The sequence below is a fragment of the Erigeron canadensis genome, chromosome 2, assembly GCF_010389155.1.
Source record: "Erigeron canadensis isolate Cc75 chromosome 2, C_canadensis_v1, whole genome shotgun sequence".
NCBI lineage: Eukaryota > Viridiplantae > Streptophyta > Magnoliopsida > Asterales > Asteraceae > Erigeron > Erigeron canadensis.
The window spans coordinates 35,346,639-35,371,165 of NC_057762.1; the positions used below are offsets into that span (position 1 = coordinate 35,346,639).

The 24,527-nt window shown below is 32.6% G+C and overlaps 3 protein-coding genes across 5 annotated transcripts; 2 read left to right on the top strand and 1 right to left on the bottom strand.

The window, feature by feature from the left end:
• Positions 1-2,209: 2,209 nt before the first annotated feature.
• On the bottom strand, positions 2,210-10,255 carry LOC122590108 (pentatricopeptide repeat-containing protein At3g49740). 2 transcript variants are annotated; one of them, XM_043762442.1, is made up of 2 exons: positions 8,054-10,255; positions 2,210-2,700 (listed from the first exon to the last, which is right to left on the bottom strand). In XM_043762442.1, exon 1 carries the CDS (start codon positions 10,253-10,255, stop codon positions 8,096-8,098), a length of 2,160 nt encoding a protein of 719 aa, XP_043618377.1. In that variant the 3' UTR covers positions 2,210-2,700; positions 8,054-8,095. The 2 variants fall into 2 exon arrangements, with proteins under 2 accessions (XP_043618377.1, XP_043618378.1); XM_043762443.1 differs by lacking the exon at positions 2,210-2,700 and adding an exon at positions 6,719-6,814.
• Positions 2,621-7,113, top strand: LOC122590109 (DEAD-box ATP-dependent RNA helicase 16). The gene is made up of 15 exons (XM_043762444.1): positions 2,621-2,885; positions 3,127-3,291; positions 3,375-3,464; positions 3,581-3,709; positions 4,260-4,360; positions 4,500-4,614; positions 4,854-4,985; positions 5,089-5,154; positions 5,248-5,427; positions 5,533-5,628; positions 5,802-5,939; positions 6,018-6,100; positions 6,419-6,456; positions 6,561-6,775; positions 6,860-7,113. The coding sequence occupies exons 1-15, from the start codon at positions 2,724-2,726 to the stop codon at positions 6,929-6,931; spliced, it is 1,782 nt and encodes a 593-aa protein (XP_043618379.1). The 5' UTR covers positions 2,621-2,723; the 3' UTR covers positions 6,932-7,113.
• Positions 10,256-14,159: 3,904 nt separating the features above from the next.
• Positions 14,160-17,029, top strand: LOC122587227 (probable pectin methylesterase CGR2). Of its 2 annotated transcripts, none has more exons than XM_043759339.1 (7): positions 14,160-14,307; positions 15,239-15,371; positions 15,456-15,495; positions 15,614-15,652; positions 15,790-16,164; positions 16,269-16,324; positions 16,671-17,029. In XM_043759339.1, the coding sequence occupies exons 2-7, from the start codon at positions 15,249-15,251 to the stop codon at positions 16,821-16,823; spliced, it is 786 nt and encodes a 261-aa protein (XP_043615274.1). In that variant the 5' UTR covers positions 14,160-14,307; positions 15,239-15,248; the 3' UTR covers positions 16,824-17,029. The 2 variants fall into 2 exon arrangements, with proteins under 2 accessions (XP_043615274.1, XP_043615273.1); XM_043759338.1 differs by having other exon boundaries at positions 14,161-14,307; positions 15,208-15,371.
• Positions 17,030-24,527: the final 7,498 nt, after the last annotated feature.

Sequence of the window (24,527 nt, forward strand, 5' to 3'; positions counted from 1 at the left end):
ATGACCCGACGATGCCCTAAGTTGACTGCAGGCCGCCTAGCACACTACCCGAGGGACAACAAAGGTCAAAAAAATTGCTTTCCGGCTAATATTGATCGCCCCTCTCATTTTGTTTCCCAAAAATATTCGAACGTTGCAACGGCTCATTTGAGCATGTATTCAAAAAATTTTTATATTTTTTTGCTTTAAAACTTTACCTATTTATACACACCCAAAACCAATTCATTTTCTACAAACAAAAAACTTCTTATACTCATTTTCTCTCTACATTTTACATAATATTCTAGCTTTTTATCTCTATAATCAAATGGCCTGGACTCGGTCTGAAAAAATAAGTTTGGCACGAGCTTGGATCGAGATGTCAGACGACCCGTTATGCAATAACTATCAAAAGGAACGTACGCGCTGGTCGAAAGTGACCCATCTTTTCCTTGCTTATGAAAACCAACCATTGACATATCGAGATTTAGATGGGGTGGCTGCTAAATGGCACCACATGCGTAGAGACATTCACGAATTCGATATGATGTTCTACCATGTGAACCAAGGTCGCGCCGATGAACACGGTGCAATAGTTGAAAGGACTTTGGTCGAGTACAATGCGGTATCTTGAAACAGTTTTCATCACGTGGAAGAGTGGAAATTGCTCCGAAACAATTCGAAGTTTAGAAAAATTTAATCGTTTAGTTGTTTAGTTGTATTGTGTGATGCTTGGAATAACTGTTTAGTTGTGTTGTGTTGATGTATGGAAAAATTAATAAAATTATTTTTTTTTTATAAATAATTAAGTAATTTAAAACAAAAATAAAATAAAAAGGGTGGGGGCTACCCCAAAGAGTTTTCTCACTCCAAGAAAAGGGGGACAACTTTTGGAGGAAGCCTCCGCCACATGGCGGAAGTCCCCCTATGTGGGAAGCCCCTTTGCCCTCCCACTCCTTATAGTCTTAATTGTTGTAACATTTATTTTGACTTGAGTGCAATTTTTTTTTCCTGAAAAGTAAACTTTCGTTCCATGTGTTAACAGTTGTAACATTTATTTTGACGAGTGTAAACTTTTTTTTTTTTGAAAAGTAAACTTCTATTTACATTTGCCCCGGCAACCCATATATACAAGTATTTGCACAAAATTGAAATTACACCAATCGTCCCAAGATAAATTCCTATGTTTCGATCTATTTTTAAACCAAAAATACCCGAGGGTCTTAATGCTTTGAATGATTCCCATGGTATTAACTTCCGCATTGTCAAAAATTTTCGCGTTTCTAGCTATCCAAATGTACCAACAACTAATGATAATGATACCTTTGATAGCCATAGCCTTTGTTTTCCCTATTCCTTGCTGCTTGTATAATTCCAGAATGTCAGACCAAATCAAAAACAAAGAAAGGTGCAGATTTGCTCCAATCATTAATGAAGTGCCATACATGAGTAGAAACCTCACACTCGCAAAATATATGTTGCGTGTCTCCAGCCCCTCCCCACAAAGGGCACAGGAGGTATCCCCATTCCAATAATTGCGTGTCTTTAATGCCTCTTATGTGAGGATTCTCTCAATCGTAACTCGCTAAACAAACACATTACATTTTTTGGGTACTCAGCTGCACCATTCTTGAGCATTCGTTTATTTTAATGGCAATTTTTTTTTTACATCTATATGACCAAATTTCTTATATAAATAAAGTAAGATTGTGATGACATAATATTTTTTTAAAAAAATCTTATTTGACATCATTAGACTTTTTCTTATTAATTATGTATTATTTATCTAATTAATTTATGACATCATCTTTTGAATTTAAATTTTTAGTCCCTTCATTTGAAAATTTTTAAATCTTTCAAGCCTAATGTATAATAACATTGCTTACTTGCTTCTAAAATATAGACATTTTTACTTACAATTTTTTTTTATGTTTCATTATAATAATAAGCATGTATTTACGAAACTTGTTTAGAAATACCTGGATTAAACCCGAGATAATTAGCTAGTAATCTTATATTACACCATTGTTATGGATATAACCTTGGTTTTACACAAAAAAACAAAAAAACATCTACTTACTAAGTAAATTGACAATAATTTTTTGTAGTTTAACAAAAACCATCAGTAATGTAGCTATGGGTATACTGTCCTAAAAACATCAAAACTTTATCCGGACGATATCAATTCCAATTCAGGTATCATTCAGGGTCCAAATCCAAAACCATGATATTATGATATGATATTATGACTTACAAAAAAAAACATGTACATGGGTATACTGTCCTAAAAACCATCAAAACTTGCTACGGGGACTGAGACCATATAATCAGTATTGATACAGGATCCGGACGATATCAATTTCAATTCAAGTATCATTCAGGGTCCAAATCCAAAGCCAACAAAAGTGGATACCTGTCCCGCTCTTATTTGAGATTCGGTACTAGAATCGATATAGGATCGGGCGAGATCGGAATTTTATCTTTTTTGCACATCCCTAGTATAATTTATAAAGGACCCAGTTTGGAAAGTAAAAATAATACAAGGGCTGAAGTTGGAAGAAAACACATCATGGAAAATAACAATCCTTGAAAATAATAGGTCGAAGGGGAGGGGAAGCTTTACCTCCTTGGTTTCATATTCACTTAAACATCAAACCACCGCCGTTACTCTGCCGCCCTTCCTCCTCCGTCACCGCCACCATCTTCTCCCAAAACTTCCACCTTTAGAGAAGACAATAAAGAATATGTCAAATTCAGATGAAAATATCCAAAAAGAAGACACCCAAGAACAACAAGAACTTACCTTTGAAGAACTCGGTTTAGACCCACGTTTAATCCGTGCCTTAACCAAGAAAAACATCCAAAAACCCACTCCAATTCAACAAACTGGAATCCCATTTATTCTTGTAAGTTTTCTCTTTTTTCATTATTTACATTTAGGGTTTAAGGCCTTAAATGTCAACAAATTTGTTGGTTTATAGACCATTGCAACTTCCAAATTTGAAAGTTTAATCCTTTATATGTATGTCAGTAAAAAGGTTGTTGCTTTTTACTACTTAAACCCTTATTTTTATAGCTTTAACTTTCATTTTTTTAATTTCAAATTTGGTCACTAATATGTATATATTTGCATTTGTAATATCTCAGGAGGGTAAAGATGTAGTTGCTAGAGCGAAAACCGGTTCTGGTAAAACATTTGCTTACTTACTTCCATTGCTTCAAAAGCTGTTGTCTGATAGTAATCTTGCTTCATCAAAAGCCTTAGCTCCTACTGCTATGATTCTTGTACCTTCAAGAGAACTTTGCCAACAAGTATATAAATCTTGACCCATTTATAAAGTTTTGATTTTTATTGGATTTGTGATATCAGTTACTTATAGTTTCTGTTGTGATAGGTTTATTCAGAGGTTTTGTCATTGATTGAGTTGTGTAGAGTGCAGTTGAAAGTTGTTCAGCTGACTGGTGAACCTAGTTTTTCTGAAATGGTTGGTTGGTCGTTTTTTTTTCTTTCTATATTGTAATGTAAAGATTTATGTCTTTGATTGTGTTGTTTGATAAGTTGAATAATGATGTGAGGTTGTGTTTTTGGGTTGGTATATAGGCGACCGCGTTGTCAGGGCCTCCACATATACTGGTTTCTACACCAGCTTGTGTCCAAAGGTGCTTGTCATCAGGGGTTCTTCAGGCGAAATCTGTTCAAGATTCACTTTCGATTCTTATTCTTGATGAGGTATGAATATATGCTTTTGTGAAATTTAGTGGCTTAGTTTCAATGTATGGTTTTTTTAGTGTGGTCCAACATTGTTTGCGAAACACTCAATTGGTTAGTTCCTGCTGAGGGTTAGTTTAGCTGAAAATAGTTGGAAACCACTCAATTGTTTAGCTGTTGTTAGTGTCTTTGTTAATACATCAGCTTGTGTCCAAAGGTGTTTATCATTAGGTGTACTTCAATTAAATCTCTTTAGGATCTGCTCCCGATTGTTATTTTGATGAGGTGCGATATCAGTTTCTCTGAAATGTAGTTGTTTATTTTTTAATTTGGTTTCTATAGTGTCGAACTGTCGATTAATCTTCACAAACCAGTTTAAGCATCTAGCTCCTGCTCAATGTATTTCTGTAACATGCTAGGGCGCCAGGCTTTGATAAATTTATATTGAGCATGTAAACATTGAGGTATTCTATTAAGAAAAAAAGGTCCAAATCTTGTGGAAGATTAAGTTAATATAGTATATGGTATTCAGCTTGGATAATATGGTTTTTATTTGTTGAATCTTGATCAGGCAGATCTTCTTTTCACTTACGGATACGAGAAGAATCTTAAAGATCTTAAGGCTCACATTCCTAAAAAATGTCAGTGTCTTCTTATGTCTGCCACCTCAAGGTAGCTATACAGCTTTACTCACTTTCGTGATGTGCTTTCTTTGGTCAATAATCGAAACAAATCTATGTGTCACCTTTTTAGTTAGAATATTGCTTTGTCATTTAGATATATCTAATAAAATGTGATGGAATTCTTGTAGTGATGATGTTGAAAGTTTGAAGAAACTTTATTTACACAATCCCTATATTCTAACTTTACCAGAAGTTGGTGATGGAAAAGATGAGATTGTGCCCAAAAATGTTCAGCAATACTGGGTAAGTCACCAAGTCCTATAACTTGATCTACTTATTTGTTCAACTCAAATGGAGCTTTTCGTTGGAAGACTGAAAATCTCTTATGCCATAATTTGTACTCACTTTTCAAATGTTCTTCATATATGTTCTTGTATAGTATAGTTGTGTCATTCCACTTCTTATAGGAATTGGTTCAGAATTTCATAAGTTTTTCATTTCCATCTGCTAGATGATAAGCTAAGCTCTTCTCTACTCTTTAGATACAATGCGGTGATCGAGATAAGCTTCTTCACATCCTTGCACTTTTGAAGTTGGATCTTGTGCAAAAGAAAGTCTTGATATTTACAAACACGATTGACACTAGTTTTAGGCTGAAACTTTTTTTAGAGCAGGTATCCTACTCATGTTGCTTGCATAATAGAACTTGGCCTCTATCTTACTTGTTTACTAACACTACAGCATATATATATATATATATATATATTTTTTTGACAGTTTGGTATTAAATCTGCTGTGTTAAATGCTGAATTGCCCATAAACTCAAGGCTACATATTCTTGAGGTATCCTCTTCGACTTACTTGCCAGTGTCTAAAACCAAATTGTTTTTGCAAATCTCATATAAGTATATAACTCATATTATTTATCCTTAACAGGGGTTCAACGCCGGGCTCTTTGATTATTTGATCGCCACGGATGATAGTGACTCGAAAGATAAGGAACAAGCTGATGGAGAGAACCAGGCTGAGAGGAAAAAGTCCAAGAAACATAAGAAGCGAAAGGTGGACTCTGAGTTTGGTGTCGTTAGAGGCATAGACTTCAAAAATGTTTACACGGTAAAGACTGTTCGCGTTATATGTTTTCTGTATATTAAAATTTTTTTGCTTTACCTTGCAATTGTCATAGTTGGACAAGTTTCTGACTCATCAGCTATGTAATAGGTCATAAATTTTGATATGCCTGCAACTGCTGCGGGATACGTACATCGAATCGGGCGAACCGGAAGAGCATATAATACAGGACAATCTGTTTCGATTGTAAGTTTGAAGACCTTTTCTCAGAAGTTTTGTTCCTGGAGACTTAGCACTTGTTGATATCTTTAATTGATAATTATTAAGCACCAACTATTTCACATAACATGATGGCCTTACATGATGGGAAGCTTTGTATTGGGGTTTTGTGTAGACTCTAATGGCTGTCTCTGAAACAGGTTTCGCCTGATGAAATGGAGATATTTGATGAAATTAAGTTGTTTTTGGGAGAGGATGAAGAGAAGAACTTGACATATATTGCTCCATTTCCACTTCTGGAAAAGAATGCAGTGGAGTTCTTACGATACAGGGCTGAGGTAATTGTTGAATTTCTATCTGATATAACCTTGTTATAATTAAATTAAGCTGTTTATAATACGGATTTATCTTTACAGGATGTTGCAAGGAGTGTGACAAAAATTGCTGTTAAAGAAGCACGAGCTCAGGATCTACGCAGAGAAATTCTCAATTCTGAGAAGTTAGTATTTTTATTTTATCTTTTGACCAAATATGTTCTTTGTCTATAAATGCCTGTTTGATACATAGCTATGACTAAAACGTCTCACAAGGCCACTTGAATACCCTTGATAAAACACAATCTAGATGACCCAAAAGAGGTCATTAATTTGGAATTGACCAATCTAAATAATACATGTTGCAACTTTTATGGAGTGATGGATCTAATGGTTGATTGATTTGACCAGAATTCATTTAACATGTAGTACTTGTTTTTAAACTTTATTAATGCATGAGCTTTATGTGATGCCAAATGGGGCTCTATTTTTTTTTCCCTCAGGTTGAAAGCTCATTTTGAGGAAAATCCCCGCGACTTAGGTAAGGGATACAAGGTCACTTTATTCATGCATTTTATGAAACTAGAGAACATTGATTAATTGTATCAAGTAATAACTGACAAACAAACCATATATACTTGACAGATCTTTTGAAGCATGACAAACTTTTAAGCAAGAAAGCTCCTGCACCTCATCTACGGGATGTGCCAGAGTATTTACTAGATTCCACAACTCAACAAGCAAGCAAGTTTGTCAAACTCACGAGAGCCGCTATGGGAAGAACTAATAACAATAACCCCAGAGGAAACAAGGGCAGATCCAAGAAAGCCGGAGATCCGCTCAAGACCTTCTCTGCACAAGTATGCCTTTTGTAAACTTCATTCATCATATCTTCATATCTGCTTAACTATATGCTTATAAATATGCGGTTTTGATATGATCAGGCTAAAGGAATGAAGAGGACGTCCAAAGACAAGGGGTTTGGGCCAAAACAGAAAAAGAAGCAAGCTGTATGATTTGTTTTTACTGCTTTATAGCAACTGTAAAGCCTCGGGGTTTTAGTTCACCACAATTTTGTAGCATTATTGACATCTGAAACCATATATATGTGGATCATTAAGGTTTGCTTTTCTAGATTTTTACATCTTATTGACTTACCATATGATAATATTAATGCCACCATAATCACTTGTGTTAATTCTGTTTTGGATGGCATAAATTATCAAAATACAAGTTTAAACAGTTTAATGATTCATCTACATATACAGGCTAGTATTTACTCATCAACAACAATCTCTTCCCTTTTTTCAGGGCACACTTTTGGTTGGACTATCTCTAACCAAGACGTTATTTAATGCACATTTACTTTTTATTTTATTTTTATAGAAAATGATTAATCCTCTTAAAGATGCTCTTAAAAATCCTCCTAAAATCAGGAAGGCGCGACATGTGAATTTCGCTTAACTCTTTTTCCTAATTTCTATCTTTTGATTTTGTCATTTGTCATGATTTGTAACTAGGAGGATTTTAGGTTGATTAGTTAGATAAATATATTATTTTCCTTATTTCATATCTTCATCATATTTTGATTGATTCAATTAGGTTTTTACATGCTCAATAAGGTCAAAAAGTTGTGCACAATGTATTATTATTATTATTATTATTATTATTATTATTAAGAGAATCAAGAGAGTAAAATAAGTGGATTTTCTATCTAGTTTTGACTGTCTTAGTGTCTATGTTCCAAAATGAGAATGTAGTTTTAACATAACTTAAAACTTTTAGCATCCAAGTAGATAGTTACAATCGGTTTTCAAAGAGGTCTCTGATGTTGAAGTGTAGAGATTCATGCATCTAAAATTCTTTTTCTGGAAGGTAAACAGAACTCCTCTACCAGATTACAGCTATAAGAACAATCAACTTTCTGTGATACTGCTTAATCTAGTATTCAGTGAAGGGCTTGGGGATTGAGTGGAACAAATAATAGTGTCTGAATGCCGTTCCACTCTAAAAATAGTGTATAAGCAGGCAAACCATGCAAAACGAACTAGAGGACGCATGGTCGGTCAAGGCAAAGACACCGACCCGCTTTGACCTATTACCAAATCTAACAAAATTAAAAGTCTAAGCAATCTGACCTTTTCAGACAATTTGTCATCCGTCACAAAGCTAGTATGGTTCTATGATCTGATCAAGCTATATCCAGGTTGCTTCACAACTCCACAATTCCTCATCATCTTCCTCACATTCTCAGCCTCTTCCCAATGTCCACCATTTGCAAGAATATTTGCCAAAACGACATAAACTCCTGACTTATCTTCTTCTGTCTTCAGAAGAAACCCAGCGACAATTTTCCCCAATCTTAAATCACCATGAGTAGCACATGAGCTAAGCAACGTCCACCAGACACTACTATGCACTTTAAAACCATCACTCTTTATCAAATTTTCAGCTGCATCAAGATACCCTGCCCGCCCCACAAGGTCAACAACACAAGAAAAATGGTCAATCCCCGGTTCTAAACCATACTTGTTGACCATTGAGTTAAATATTTCAACTCCAGCATCAACAAGCCCAGCATGACTGCAAGCTGTGAGAGCTGCCGTGAATGTTGTGTGATCTGGTTCTACTTTCACCCTTGACTTTTGCATTGACTCGAAACACCAAAGTGCCTCCTCCCCTCTTCCATGCTGCCCTAAAGCAGAAATAATTGAATTCCAAGAAACTACATCTTTGTACATCATCATCTCAAAAACCTTTTGTGACCAATCTATAACCCCACATTTTGCATACAATGCAATAAGTGCATTTCCTAATAACGTCTCGTGGAAATGAGGACACTTGAGTATGTACCCGTGAATCTCTTTCCCATTTTTGAAGTTGGAAACGCCAGCACATATATTCAAAGCAATGCTTAACGTACAAACATCTGGAGTTACAGACGACACAAGCATCTCAGAAAATAGATCCAACCCGTGTAGTAAATACCCATTTAAATGAAATCCGGAAATCATTGAATTCCATGATATCAAATTCTTCAATTCTGATTCACTAAATATTCTATATGCATCTTCTATAGCATTATACTTAGAAAATGCCGATATCAAGGCGTTGGACACTTCAGTTTTTGATTTAATACCATTTTTAATCACAATGGCAAGAATCATTTTAATACTTACCACTGAATCCACAGTTGCTAGAAGGCTTCCAATGGTAAACTCATCTGGTTCAATACCTTGACGCTGCATCTGCAAATAGGCCAAATTTGCATCTGTAAACAAACTTTCTTGAGCATAGCTCGTTATCATAGTATTCCACGAGACACGATCCTTTTCCTCTAATCCCTTAAAAATCAATTGCGCAGCCTGCAAGTCCTTACAACTTGAATACATAGTAATTGCCGCATTACTTACAGAACTAAATTCTTCAAAACCTGTCTTGATGGCATGGGCATGCACTTGAATAGCAGTTATTCCAAAAACACACGAACTCATAACGCTCACAAAAGTCCTTTCAGTTGGTCCAAGACCAACCTCCTGCATCTTTTTAAACATCACAAAACCATCTTCATATCGGCCCAAACTCACCAAACCAGCTATCATTGAATTATAAGTAATCTCGTCATGCACCATATCCCCACTCTCTTCAAACACTTTAAACGCCCGAACATCATCTCCAACGTTAAAATACATACTAATCAACGCATTCAAAACTGACGCTTTAACCAAAACCCCCGTCTTAACAACCAACGGATGCACTTGCTTCCCAAAATCCACCAACTCCTCCAAACAACACAAACTCAACACACTAGCAAAACTATAGTTATCATGCTTAATACCCACCATATGCATTCTTTTAAACACATTCAAACCAACAAAAGCATACCCATTATCCACACACCCCGTGATCACTGCATTCCAGGCCGCTTCATTTCTTTCGGGTATTTCATCAAGCAATTGGCATGCATAATCTACGTCCCCAAGGTTTGTGCATGCAGATAATAATGTTGTCCAAGAATACACATCAGGTTTATTTATTTCATTGAATACTTTTTTAACTGAAGTTAAATCTTGTGTTTTTGAATACATAAATAGTAATGTGTTTGATACATGTGGGAATTTTTTATAGCCTGTCCGGATAACGTACGAATGGAGCTGGTAGCCGGTAGCTGGAACGCGGAGATGGGCGATAGCGGTGAGGGTGGTGGAGAGGGTGTATTGATCAGGTTTAAGATGTTGGGATGATTGGATTTTTTGGAATAATTTTAGGGTTTTTGTGTATTGTTGTGATTTTGTGAGGTTAGTAAGTAAGCAGTTAAACTTAATGAGTTCGCTGGTCATTTAATTAGAGTTAAGTACGTAATCACTTCATATGTAAAGTTCATATATATATATCACTCAATAATTTAGCTCTAAAATTTAAGAGGTTTTAAAGGGTTGGAGGGAAAAGTAAAGACACCTATGAGTTATGACCCACTTAAAAGAAAACTCTGATAATTAAATCTCAAAATTAGATTTTTTTTTCCCCCGACTTTATAAAATACTGGCAGAACTCGGACGATGACGGTTTATGTATGTGACTTTTGGCTGAAAAAAGTTCAATACGCTTTCATTGAATATTTATATGCATATAATATAGATTTGCAAGATTACCAAGTTTCATGTATGTCGACATGTCGTTAGTGTAGGATAGACAGTTGGACATAATCACTTACAGATAGTTGTTAACAATGAACAACCTTGAGATGAAGAATACACTAAATAAATATCCTAAACAAAGGTATTGATTATTCCTCTAAATAAATATCCTAAACAACCTCCTAATCATGATAGGACAAAATTAAGAAAGAGAATTAGTGTATATCACGTGTCTTCTTATAGTTTTAGAAGGATTTTAAGGTTATTTTTTAAGAATATTTATCATTTATCTAAAATAATCACGGGAATTAAACGTTGCAGATCTAGACATCAGATGCTAAAAAAATAAATTTAAAACGAACTACGAATAAAGTTAACCAATTGAAAAAAAACACCTAAGGGGTCTCGCTCCTTTACCCCTTGAAAGCTTGGTCGCTGGTTGTAATACTTCTAGTTCTCGATCGGCACATGGGCGGTACCGAAAATTGGACTCTTAAATTTAAAAATTTACGCGGAATAGTTAGATTTTGTTTATGGTTTTTTAGATTTTGTCCTTTTTTAACTAAAAAATATATGATTTTTTAAATTTTGTTCTTTTCAGATTTATGTATGCTACCGACTTTGGATCATGCACATATTCATACAGGCTAAAACTAGTGGTTTTCTATCTGTTTATTCATTATGATAATTCGCATTCATCAAAAATCACATCCTAATTCCTACATTGTACATAATACCAAGCTAGGAACAAAATTCGTAAAAATAAGAAAAGACTTCTACATATGACTGAAATTCTGAAAACGAGCATGACACATGTATATATACTTCTATGAGAAAGTGTATATGTGAGTATTGATTGAGTGTTATTATTATTATTACTGAAAAGCGTTTCAAGTACCATAAAGTTTTGGGTCAGAACTTGAAAAAGGAAAATGACACCCTGGAGTCAGGATATTTTAGAAACAGAGAGTGTTTTAAGTTTTTTATTTTAAAGTACGGATCAAACATCTCAACGGTAAGTCTAGACTATATTATCTTAATAGAAGTAATACCTTTTATTAATCTGTCCGAAGGCACGATAATTAATAAAAGTAAAACCCTACATCTCCAATTTCAAACCTAGATCTCTCGAGAACAAGACTTTATTGAAGGGCTTCCTGTGCCATTGAACTATTAACCAACTTTTACTTGGTTGTAAAATTTAAAGATAATAATGATATATACATTGCTGTACATCATGTATTTTTACATCTTTTTCATCATAAATCTATGCGGGGACCAAAAAGTTAACTTGTACACATTTATTTCATAACAGAATATAGTTATGATTTTAGTTCCAACTAAATTTTTGGTCTCGGTTGAACTTTATTATTTAATACGAGAGAAAGTACTCGCACATTGTGATGGTAAGATGGTGGGGTGATAGGTCATATATTGTGATAGGTAATAGGAGATGATAAGTTATAGAGCGTGATAGCCAAATTCTTTAGCTGTACGGGCTTTGCCCGGATTTAAAATTCATCAAAAGTATATCGAATGACATCTCTAATGAAAGAACATGAAATTTTTAAAATACACATAATTTTTACTATAATTTATCGATGTACGGTTTTTGAGATAAAAGATTTTGAATGAATTAGAAGAATAAAATAATTTATGGATTAGAGAAAAAAAATAAGTGGTTGAAATTTGAGGAGGGAGAAAAAAATGAGTTGTTGAGATTTTTTCTAATGGTATTATGAATAAGTGACATGGGTATTTTCAATGTTTTAAATACCGGAATATACTAGCCGGTATTACCGGTATAGGAGGGTACTCCGGTATTTTAAGCCCAGTATTTTTTTGGTATTTTCACTATTGTATACCGGCATTTTCACTATTTTTGGTATTTTCCGGTATTTTTAATGTTTTATAATGTACTACAGATAAAGATAGAGATAAAGATGAAGATTTAATATTAGAAATAGTGGATGTTAGATATATATACACAACAGGAAAGTAACAAGTTCAAAATGTTTTATCATATAAGGAAACCGCCGATCAAGTGTTTGAGGTTACAATCTTCGTATGTCCCAATTGTTAAAGAGTTGCCTTGAAAAAAAAAAAAAAAAAAGTTACGAGAGTTTTTTAGAGATCTATCTTCCCATTCCCTAAAAGACGCTTGTAATACTTTCATAGGCAACACAAACTTCTTTGTTTTTTTTTTTTTCTTTTTTGTCATCAACACATCGACACTTTTAAATTAAGACATCAAATAGCAATATAGCATACCTTTGTCAACAATGTCATTTCACCTAATTTCATTTCACTAGGTAAAGTGATATTCGTACCACTAACTTTGATTAATGTATCACAATGTATATATTGTATAGTTAACGGTATAAGCTGATAATATTTATTTATTTAATTTTGTACCTTTTACAATCAATTATATATACAATAATTAAAAAAAAAATCACATTCGCAAAACAAAATATTATATCAACAAAATAAATAAACATTTATAAATAAAGATACACATTATAAATACGAGCATAATACTCGTATGTTGTGGCGAAATTTTGTTTCAGGAGTGACAATTTGTTATAAGGATAAATATGGTAATTTAGTTTTGTAGTGTTTAGAGAGACATTTTAGGAACCATAAATATGCTGAAAGAGGTTTTTTAGAAAAAAAAATGCTTAATCTCTTAAGACATACCATAAATAAAAATTCAAAATATTTTATAATATAGTAAAAAAAGATAAAGATAAAGATAAAAAAAGAAAAGAAAAATTACATTAATAAAAAAGTACTTCATTAAAACAAAAGTTACTTAACGGGTACAACAAAATACATTTTTCCAAATTCACATATTAGGTGACCATTCTTTTTAATGAATATTAGCATGGTGCCTGCATGATGCGGCGGTAACGACGACAATGCAGTGATCACGGATGGTGGCGACGAATGGTGGTGGTGACGACTAATAATGTAAGTTATTGATGTAAATCTAATTGATTATAATGAGTGTATATGCGTTAAGGTACGTGTATTTATTTCATTAAAAGTATTTTTAGTATATTAGTAGAGGTAATTAAATTAGTAACTAAAAAATGAAGTGATTTAGAAAATAAGAAAGGAGTATTTCTGTCATATCGCATAAAGTAACTTTCAACATTTCCAAAAATAGAAATGGCTATTTTTTATAATATAATAATATAGATGTTACAATTTGCATATTTTATTGACGCAATATGGCCTTGTCAATAATATCGAATTATCGATAATAAATTTATGGGGTTTGCTAAATACAGTCTTTAGGGCTGTGTTTAAAGTGCATAAATTATTTGTACATTTACCATAAAAATTAAGAGACGGACTTTTAATATGAAATGTGAAAGTATTTACCATTTTCCCTTTTATCTTTCTATCACATTTGATATTTTATGTCAACATAAAAAAGGAAAGAACAAAGAAGAAAAAGTTTTTAACAGCTAAAAACGAATAGTACACCGACAAGGGAAATCAAGATCCAAATCATTTTAAAGATGGCCCACGAACCATGAGACTTCCCACAACTTGCTCTCTCGTCTCTTCAATTCTGTCACTATTCTGCCTTTCTCTCTTTATACAACTATATTTTAGCTTCATTTTCAACACCATCAAGTTTTATACGAACAACTCATTTTATATATACACAGATCCATCACATTATTTTAGATCCAACTCCGTGACACTTTCCCATTAACCATATTCATCATTTTATCAAAAAGGTCAGTACTTTATCATCAACAATCTCGTTTTTCATCATTCTGTTATATTTATATATGTAAATCTGTATCTATATGACTATATGTATGTGTGATCTTCTTCTTTTTGAACTTTTTGTTGATTTATGTTGATGGGTATTGAAAATCTTGAATCTTTTTGTAAAGAAAATAAATCTGACACAAGTTATGGGAGATTTTCATGCTGAATTGAATTCTGTCTTTCCTTTTTGGGAAAGTACTAGTTTTGGCTTTACATCTCTCTCTAGTCAAAATAGGAAATAACTTTGCCTTTTTAGTGAATCAAAATGCCATTTCTTGTTATCAGGTGGATGTAGTAAAATTTTTATTATTTACATCTAGTAACTTTTTACCTTCTTCTTCTTCTTCTTTTTTTTTTTTTGTTAACTCCTTAGAAAGACAATGTGTAATTATATGATGTTATATTGGATTAGTTTATCTTTTTATGGCTTAGATAGGTTTGATCCTTGAAAGATAATTATTCACACACCTCCCAATTGTCCCAAATAGGAATCGATCACCGACATTTCTTGATTCATGGGCCATTTGGTTTAGATTCATTTTTGGCTTATACTCCAAAATCTCTTGGTTCGTGGACTAAGTTATTAAATTATAATGTACTTCAGTGTGTAAAGTTTAAACTTTTTTAGTAAGGTTAGTAGTTTTTCAACTTTAATGTACTATAGTCATTTACTTTATGTCAACATTATGATATAAGTAAACCTTTGAGGTTGATAGACTAAGAACTTTGTCAAATCTGAATCTGCAGATAACAAAATGTGAATTTTATATAAGAAAACTTGAATTTTTATGTATTGGAGCTAATAAATAGCTAGAATCACACTGATTTTGTTTTTCTTATATTTTTTCTGTTTGTTTTGACAGAGTGTAGAGTCTTTTTCGTTTCATACTTTAGGTATATAATCATGTCAAGAAGGCCAGGAAATGCCACACGTCGGCTTATTGGTAATGGGGGCAATCCACTAGGCGGGATTTTTCATTCGAAATCACAAGCATCTCCTCTATTATCTGTTGTTCTTGTATTGCTAGTAAGTTCATAATCCTTCTTATTTCATTTTTAGTTGTTTACTACATTCCTCAACACCTAAATCGATTTATTTTTTGTAATACAGGGAACACTCCTTGTGATTGGCTATGTTTATCGGGGTTCAGGTTTGTAATAATATTCTTAATAGTAGATTTTTGATTTCATTGGTTGATAGTGGATTCGCTTAAATGCATATGCATATTGTTTTTTGATATTTAACTTGGCACTTATCGTAAAATGCAGGTGGATCTGGGGACTATAAAGCATTTAGCAAGGTCGAAGGTAATGAGTTTCTTTTTAAGATCAATAATCAGTTAATCACAAATCTAACTTTCAAAACCAGACTTGGTGCCGGATTTTGCTGTCTTATCACAAATTATATAATAGAAGTCAAACTTTAATGCTATAAACATTTTCAGGTGACTTTAGTTGCACGTTTGATGTTCATACGGCCATACCTATCTTAAAGAAAACATATGGTGACAGCATGCACAAAGTATTGCACGTTGGGCCCGATACTTGCTCAATAGTGTCTCAGTTGACTACAGAAAAAGACACTGAAGCATGGGGTGTGGAACCATACGATATTGAGGAAACTGATGTTGCTTGCAGAAGTCTTGTGCGTAAGGGTCTTGTTCGTGTTGCTGACATCAAGTTCCCTTTGCCATACAGGGCTAAATCGTTTTCTCTAATTATAGTCTCCGACTCAGTTGATTATTTATCTCCCAAGTACCTCAACAAAACCCTTCCAGATTTGGCTAGAGTATCTGCTCAAAATCTTGTTATATTCACAGGTAACTCGCTATTTTGCTATTAATGGCTACTGTAAATCTAGGTTCAGTTTCTGATGTTGTAATCTTATTATCTTCCAACTTAACTGCAAAATATGCTCTTTCAGGTAAACCTAAGAATTCAAAAGCTAAACTACCACAATCATCAAGATTTGGACGCCCGGTAAGCACCTGCTTGAACTGTATGATTAGAGGTGGCAAGATGGGCGGATGGGTGGGTTCGTGTGGGTCTTTTTCTACAATGGTCAGAATGTGCTGGGCCAGATTGGTTTGACCCGCTAACGTTTTTTTGTCCATATGAAAAGTATACAAGTAAATGCATGCATTTTGATGAGAAAACCATACTAATAATCAGTTCAGGAGGCAGTAAGAAATAGACTTTGGGCCCATGTTACCCATTTGAGATAAAACTCGACCCAATTGGACCCATTTGTAAATAAATGGATTGAGAATGATTAATCAGCTCTTTATGTTTTTAAAATAAATTTTTATATGGTATATGTGTGAAGGCTAAGATGCGGAGCGCGTCGTGGTGGGCCCGGTTTTTCGTTCAGACGAGTCTTGAGGAGAATGAAACAGCAGCAAAGAAGTTCGAGCAGGCTGCTTCCAAGAGCTCATACAAGCCAAAATGTCAAGTTTTTCACTTAAATTCATACCATTAATGGTGAGATACTAATGATTCATAATCAATTTAGCCGGTTTTTTAGCCGGGGAAGAAGACTCCGGCTCACATATAGTTTATAGTTGTGTTGTTGGTTCAATATGGTGGAAGATGTTGATTCCATCACCACCCTTATGCTGTTATTTATACCAATTGATTAAAATTTATGAACACTTTAATAGTTATATAATTATTTGTTTAAGACAACGAAGAACAAGTTTTATAGTACCTTGTTCTATAGATTGAAACTTTTGATTCCCCAGGCTACGAATGAAAATTCATGGTGTCAAGTTGATTCATGATGACATTTTTTTGTTCATAAGAATCCATTTTGTATCTTAATTCTATTTGGCCATATATTTCTGATTCATTACAAATCGGTCCTAATGTCATATTGCCAAAGAGACATGGTGTGAATTTTGAACCTTTGGCATCTATTTTTATGCTGCATATGTTACTATTGTTCGTATGTTGGAAATTAATATTGCACCGATCTACTCGGTTTCACCGAAATATTTTAAATTTTCTCCTAAAACAGATCAAAGTGGGTCATATGATTATGGGTTAGGCTCACCATGACAATGATGTTACAAGCAATAAGGGGTCTTTATGTTGGAATAGTCAAATGAGTTGGATGTCAAATCTTGTCTGTTTCCAACAAGAAACATTAGTATCCCCGTCCTCAATAGGATTATACATTATACGATCAAATGACAAATGTATATATATGTCGGTCCCTTGTACAAATGTATATAGAGTATTTCTCAGAGTCACTTGCTTGATGAACCAAATACATGTCGATACAATGATGCATATTTATACATCTGATCAATCATAAAAGGTGTCTTTTGTTTAATAGAGCTCTTATAATCATTTGTATGCTAATGAACACAAGACTTTCTCTTATAAAGTTTCCACCATGACTACTACTCTCAAACTGTATCTTTGCTTGTGAGATATGAATACTTTTACAAAATCCATTTATGTGTTGAGCCAAGTTTATATATAAATACCCACATATACATATATTTTGATAAATTTATTGGCCCCAACATTCCAACAAACTTGAGGTCCTACACGATCCATAGACTTCCCACCTAAGTAAGTTCACTTTGGTCAAAAGTTAAAACCCGTTTAAAATTATGGCTCTTTTTTCATGTGTTCCCACGTAAGTAAGTTCACTTTGGTCAAAAGTTAAAATCATTTTTTTTTTCCTCCTAGCCACAAAGAAAACGAGACACTCAAACCAACATTTGTAGACTGGGATGAAAATTATTTCTGCAGGCTCCTTTCATAGTGGTAGAGATAAATTCTTTGATATGAGTTGTTTGGACCACATTGCCCCTGGGCCCAACGAAATGATCTTTACTTCTTTAGGATGTATTTGCATAATGGGAATTGATATTCATACCATATCTTTTGATAATTTTATCATAACTGTTGGAGCGTGATCATTTTATTATAAATCGCATGTCCGGGATTAATTTAAGCCTACGGGGTCACACGAAATGACACGGTAACTCGATAATATTAATTGATATATTAAAGTAATATATTGATTAGTTTGATCACGAAATGATTAATTAAACATAATTAAAGGGTTAGTTATATTTAATTGATTAAAGAGGAGGATTAAAATGTAAAAATCGAAAAATGGACTTGGACCTAAAGTCCATAATGGGGGACGACACTTAGAGGCTTGTTTAAGCCTTTATGTTGCTTATTTTCCAAGCTAGGATTAACCTAATTAAGCCCTATAAATAGAGGCTTAATTCTTGGTTTTTTACATACTTTCACATAAGCAAATTCTCTCATTTTTCTTCCTTTCTTTGAAGTGGCCGAAATTCCTTCTCCTAAGAGGGGTTTCGACTTTGAAGTTTAAGGTTCAAGCAAAAGGTTTGTTTGGTTTGTGATCGAGTACTAGCATACGTTATTCGGGGTGTCTAGTGTGCGATCGTAGAGGGGTTTTGCTTTAAACCCTAAGCATTAATAATAATCTTATTATTATTATCTTTATTGGAGCTTTGCATAAGGTACACAACTCAATTCTATTCTTTGTTAATTAATTTGATTGCATATATGATTCGATTTCTTCCATTGCGTTCACTTGTGATTATATGGTTATTTATGTGTTCATATTCTAACAATAACTGCGCATCATTGATTTGTACAATCAGTTGTAAAATCTATACATTGTGGTATATTTATCAAAAATTGTGGTACGAATGTCATCTCCCTTGCATAATGGGTTTGGAGAAAAAGGAAATAATTAGTATTTAGTAACGTTTGTTTTGGTATATTTATTATAATTGTGCATTACTGTTTTGTATATACATTCATCAAATATGACCATGTTGGAAAGAAAAATGATTGAAGTAGTTTATTTTAAGACTTTGGAAGTTATATACAGGAATGGAATTTAGTAAGGGTTAGATCATCCAGTTTTAAGGCATGTGTTAAAGGTCATTTGTGCCGGCTTTGATATTAAGCAATTGGAGCTTCGGTTTTAACACCGGTTAATGGCTTCGGTTTTAAAATGTTCACGTTCGAACTCCTGATTTTAAAGGCATTTTCTTTTTCTTTTTCCTTTTCTTATTACGAGTAATATTTTGTTTTCTTGAAAATGTTAAAAAGTGGGATAAAAGTGTTGTTTATAGTGAGGCCCATTGAGGTTTAAAACTGAAAAACTGGGGGTAAATATATAGTAAATTAGTGTTATATCGAATGCTATAGTGATATAACAAAATTAAACTGAGAAAAGGATAAAACTGGAATAACAATTGGAAAACGGTCTTATGAGTAGTGGATTTACAACTTTATACCCGTTTTCACTAGCTCTACGCTTTATTCAAACGCTCATTTTTTTTAATAAATCTAATTCAATCAAGGTAAAAATAAAAGATTTAGTCGAAACTGGTTGTTGTGAGGTCATTTATGTGTATAAATTAACGTAAAATGTTAACCTATATATAGAAATACAAAGTTAATAGATAACATGAATTGTAACTAAACGTGTTACTGGGCAGGGTTCATATCGTAACGAGGGATTCTTATCATTATTATTATTACTTTAAAATTACATTTTTACCTGACCATTTCACTAAACTAAACTTTAATACATACATTGTCACCAACTCATACTCATCAAGTCATCATAAATACTCATTGCCGTGATAAAAGAGCTAAAGCATCACGTACAATTACCGTGGGCAACGCAAGACAAGGGGCAATCTTGTTGGCCACCAAGACATAAAGTTCTATAAGCACACAATTTTCGGTATTAGCCAAAATTTCAAACTAATATGTAAGCTTAAATATAATATCACTCACTTACTAACTTTTTAATATTTATTATATAATATATAAATGTTTGGGTCCCTATATCATTTAAGGATTAAATAAATGAAGTTTAGGTATAGGAATAAATTAGTAGATGTAATACTTGGTTATTTATAAAAAAAATCTAATTAATTGGCTAATACCCCAATTACAAGATTTTGATTATATACATTTTCTTAAATAACTCTTTGAAATAAGTGTTTTCAAAATACAGTCTTTAAGACTACGGTTAAAATGCAGTAAAATGTTTTGAATAGGAGACCGAAACGATTTTCAATCATGATGGGGGATTCTCTCAAGTTCCTCCAACTTGACTAGTCAAGTTGGGAGGATTTTGGCATTTGATTTTCCGGCCAAGATTCAATGATAATAATTGAATTTTGACCCTTGATTTTCAATCAAAAGTCAAAATCCTCCCAATTTAACTAGTCAAATTGAGAGAACTTGAGGGAATCTTGTACCTTGTTTTATATACTATATATTGTAAGCTAGCTTATCAAAACCCATTTAGTTATGTTTAACAAAATTCATATTAACAAGTCCTAGTAAGTAAAATTAAATTTAATACTATATACCTTAACTAGTTTTTAGTAATCCACTTGAAAATCAGTTGGCAAATACCACAGGCGGTTTGATTGTTTGGTGTTTTTTGAATTAAGCATTTTATATGTTTTTATATAACTACCAACTCGTAGTTACTAATCTCACGATAGTTATTTTCTAACCACCCTGGTAATTCGTCTTACCTCACCAAATATATTTTATTTACAACTACAAAGACATTTGCAACTTACTCTTTTAAATTTAATTATCTACATGAGTTTGTTAATTTTATCATTAATTTATTACTGCTATTATTATCATTACTTAGAAAAATGATAGCACATATCCATATCAATACTATATTATAAAAAAAAATAATAATAAAGGAAGCCCTTAAAAAAGTTATACATTTTCATATTAATTATAAATGTCGACCCTTAAATTTTATGGTAAGTGTACAACTAATTAATGCACCTTAACAAAACCCTTTAAGACTTTGTTTAGCAAAATCCAATAAAAAAATAACATTTTATTTTTAGAAGTGTTAAAAAAATAGGGAATGATATTGCTACAACAATATTTAGCCATCTATAACAACAATTGCATTATACAGTTGTACACTGTATAATAAAATTTGTATCATTGTTGTAGATGGCTAATTATTGTTGTAGCAATATCATTTTCCTTAAAAAAAATATGTAATATTTTCACTTAGCATCTTTTAAAATATTTTTACACACACTACCCTTAACATTAATGATAAAATTATACTATCAATCCTTTATCTTTTAAAATATCTTCATTAACCCTTTACATCAATTATCTATACCACTTGACGCCACATCCACTACCAATAGTTGCTGCCACGACTACCTCCGCCTGCGCAGGTACCGTGTTAGTGGTTGATAATTATATTTAATTAAATTAATTTATGTACAATAGTTTTCTGTGTGTTAACCATAACACTACGATTAGTACGATAATATATAGTTGGCAAAATGTGTGACATTTGTGAACGTGTGTACGAATTTAATGAAGACAATTGTACAAAGTGATACGTTATTCAGAATAGTAGTGAGCAAAAATCGAACCGAAAAAACGAAAAACTATTGGTTTTGGTTTTTTAAAAACCGAAAGTTATGGTTCAGTTTTGGTATCTAATGAAAAAAAGAACCATAAAAACCGAACCGAACAAAAGATATATATTGTTTACTTTATTTTATATCATTTTATTATTAACTTTTGGTAAATATGTTAATATATTTGCATTTTTAGGTGTATATAATAATATTATTTATATGTTTTAAGTGAAAATACATAACAAGGTTGATTTGCCTTAATAATTAATGTATAATTAAACAACGCGTAAAACATATAAATAGTTATATATAAAATGTGTTTGAAGTTTTTATAACTTACTTTTATGGATTTGTTGCCATTGTTGTAGTGTTATTATTAATAATATTGTTTTGAAAACTTGTTAAAATTATTTATGGTGTAATTATTGGGTATAAACTTATAAACTTTTTAAACTCAATTTGACCCAAACCACAAGTGGTTAAAAACTGACTAAAACCGAACCAAAATAGATCCAAATCGAAAAAACCAAAACCCAATGGTTTTAGACTTTTATTTTTTAAAAACCGAATTATAACGGTTCGGTTTTAGTTAAAAACCACCCAAACCGAACCGTACTCACCCTTAGTTCAGAATATGTCATGTTATATTTGAAATGCTAGGCACAAATAAATGTACTTCTTGAGTTCTTGTGACTTCGAGTTCATGGTCATGATCATTTATTTTTATTATTTTTTGAAAAGTGTGGATCATTTGCTCGCAACAGGAGATCTAGCTTACGTTGTCTTAACAGGGTTCGCACTAGAGAACCCCCTCACCCTCAATACCTAGTAAGATGAGAAACTCCCAACTAAACCACCCGGAGGCACGACATTTAACTGGGATAAAACTTTGCCCCTCTGCAGGACTCCAACCTGTTTCACTAGAGGACTTTATTGTGAAATTTCTTCAAATGTCTTTTCATGTCTCGAACTCGAGACCTCTAGCTTGTAAAGCTGGTGCTTAAGCACTAACCTATAATACATTTTGGGATTAAACTTAAATTTGATAAGTAATTTTTATGATGTGAAAGTTAATTTGTATTATAATATGAATTATACTATAACTGGATTAAATTGTAGACCAGTTTGCATGATTACGTGATACTCGGGTAGCTAGTAAATGCCATATGGAACTGAAATATGTCCCGAAAAGGAACAAGGTCTGAAGTAAAAGATACAAATTAATCATGATAATAGACTATGGTACTTTATCATTAAGATATGTATATCACAAAAAGTGTTTTTTTTTTTCTAATATGATACATACTTGAAGCTTAAAATATCCCAATATAAGTACCTTTATGGCTGTATGTGAATACATGTTGTTTTTATTATGAGAAATGGTGAGAAACGGATAACAATGGTTATATTCAAGCTAGATATATTATTTTCTCATATTCTTGCAAAATAACAATATAGTACATGGCATTTGATTACAATATCTAATTTAACACTAATAGGCTATACATTACAACCATGGTGGTCTATTGGCAATTCATCTTGTGCCTCTTAATGTAGGCACAGGTTCTACTTTTGATATCAAATCCCCGCGGAAACAGAGGTTCACCAACTCGCAAATGAAATTAATTGCCTTGAGATTAGTCTATTCACTAATTAAATGAAATCATCCAAGTTAAATTTTTAGGTGGAAAAAAATGATTTATACGTTCTATGAATGATTGAAAGACATTGCAATTTGTTTGAGATCATAATTGTAAGATAGACTACTAGTTCACACAAACGCACCTTTTGCTAGAGAGTTTCAATAACTTGTGAATACTTCGAATATTTTGGATTTTGTATCCAGATACTTTATATAGGAGATTTTAAAAACACATAGACATCTTCATCTTAAATCATACATAGTAAGTTCTAACATCGTGGATTGCTTATCTAATAATCTTTCAACAAACTAACAATTAAGTTGATTAACTAGCAATGTTCAACTTTAAAGAATTAAGAGTTATGACTGATTAATAAGTGGTTAGATTAATTGTCTTTTAATATATATAAAACTTATAATGATAACGTTGATCCGACTTACATTAAACCACTTTAGTTTAGATGGTTATTTAACTATTTTAGTATCAATCATCAATATATTAGTATATGGAGAATTTTAAGCTTATAAAGTTTTGGATTTAATTCTGTGCATGAACAAAACAGTTTTCGGGATGAAGATAGAGGTTTCCTCATAATTAATTGTGTATATTTTGAAATAAGAATTGTATAAGTGGTTACATTCAAGAGCTCTATCTCAATGTCTTGTAAATCTAAAGGTCCTTTTTTGTCTATTTTAAATAAAACCTAGAAGCAGCATATTTACACCATCGTAATAGGAGTATTATTTTTTATATATTAACCTCTTTCATACCCGTCAAAGTATTAAAACCTAAAATCCATACAAGATTGATATGGGGTACTTACTTATTTTTTTATATATACATTTAAAACCCAAATTTATTGTTAAGAAAAACTCTTTCAATTCGGTTAATGTAAGAGATATACTTGATACTCTAAACAAGTGTTAGTAACCAAGTGGCATGTGTGAAAGTGAAAGTTGATATGTGAACCGAAATCGTTTTTATATCGGAAGCTCGAATTACTAGTAAAAGATGAACTCCTACCACGTGGAAAACACGTACGAATGACGGTGGAGCATGTACAAGAATGCGCGTGAAAATCAGAGTACAAACATCAGATCG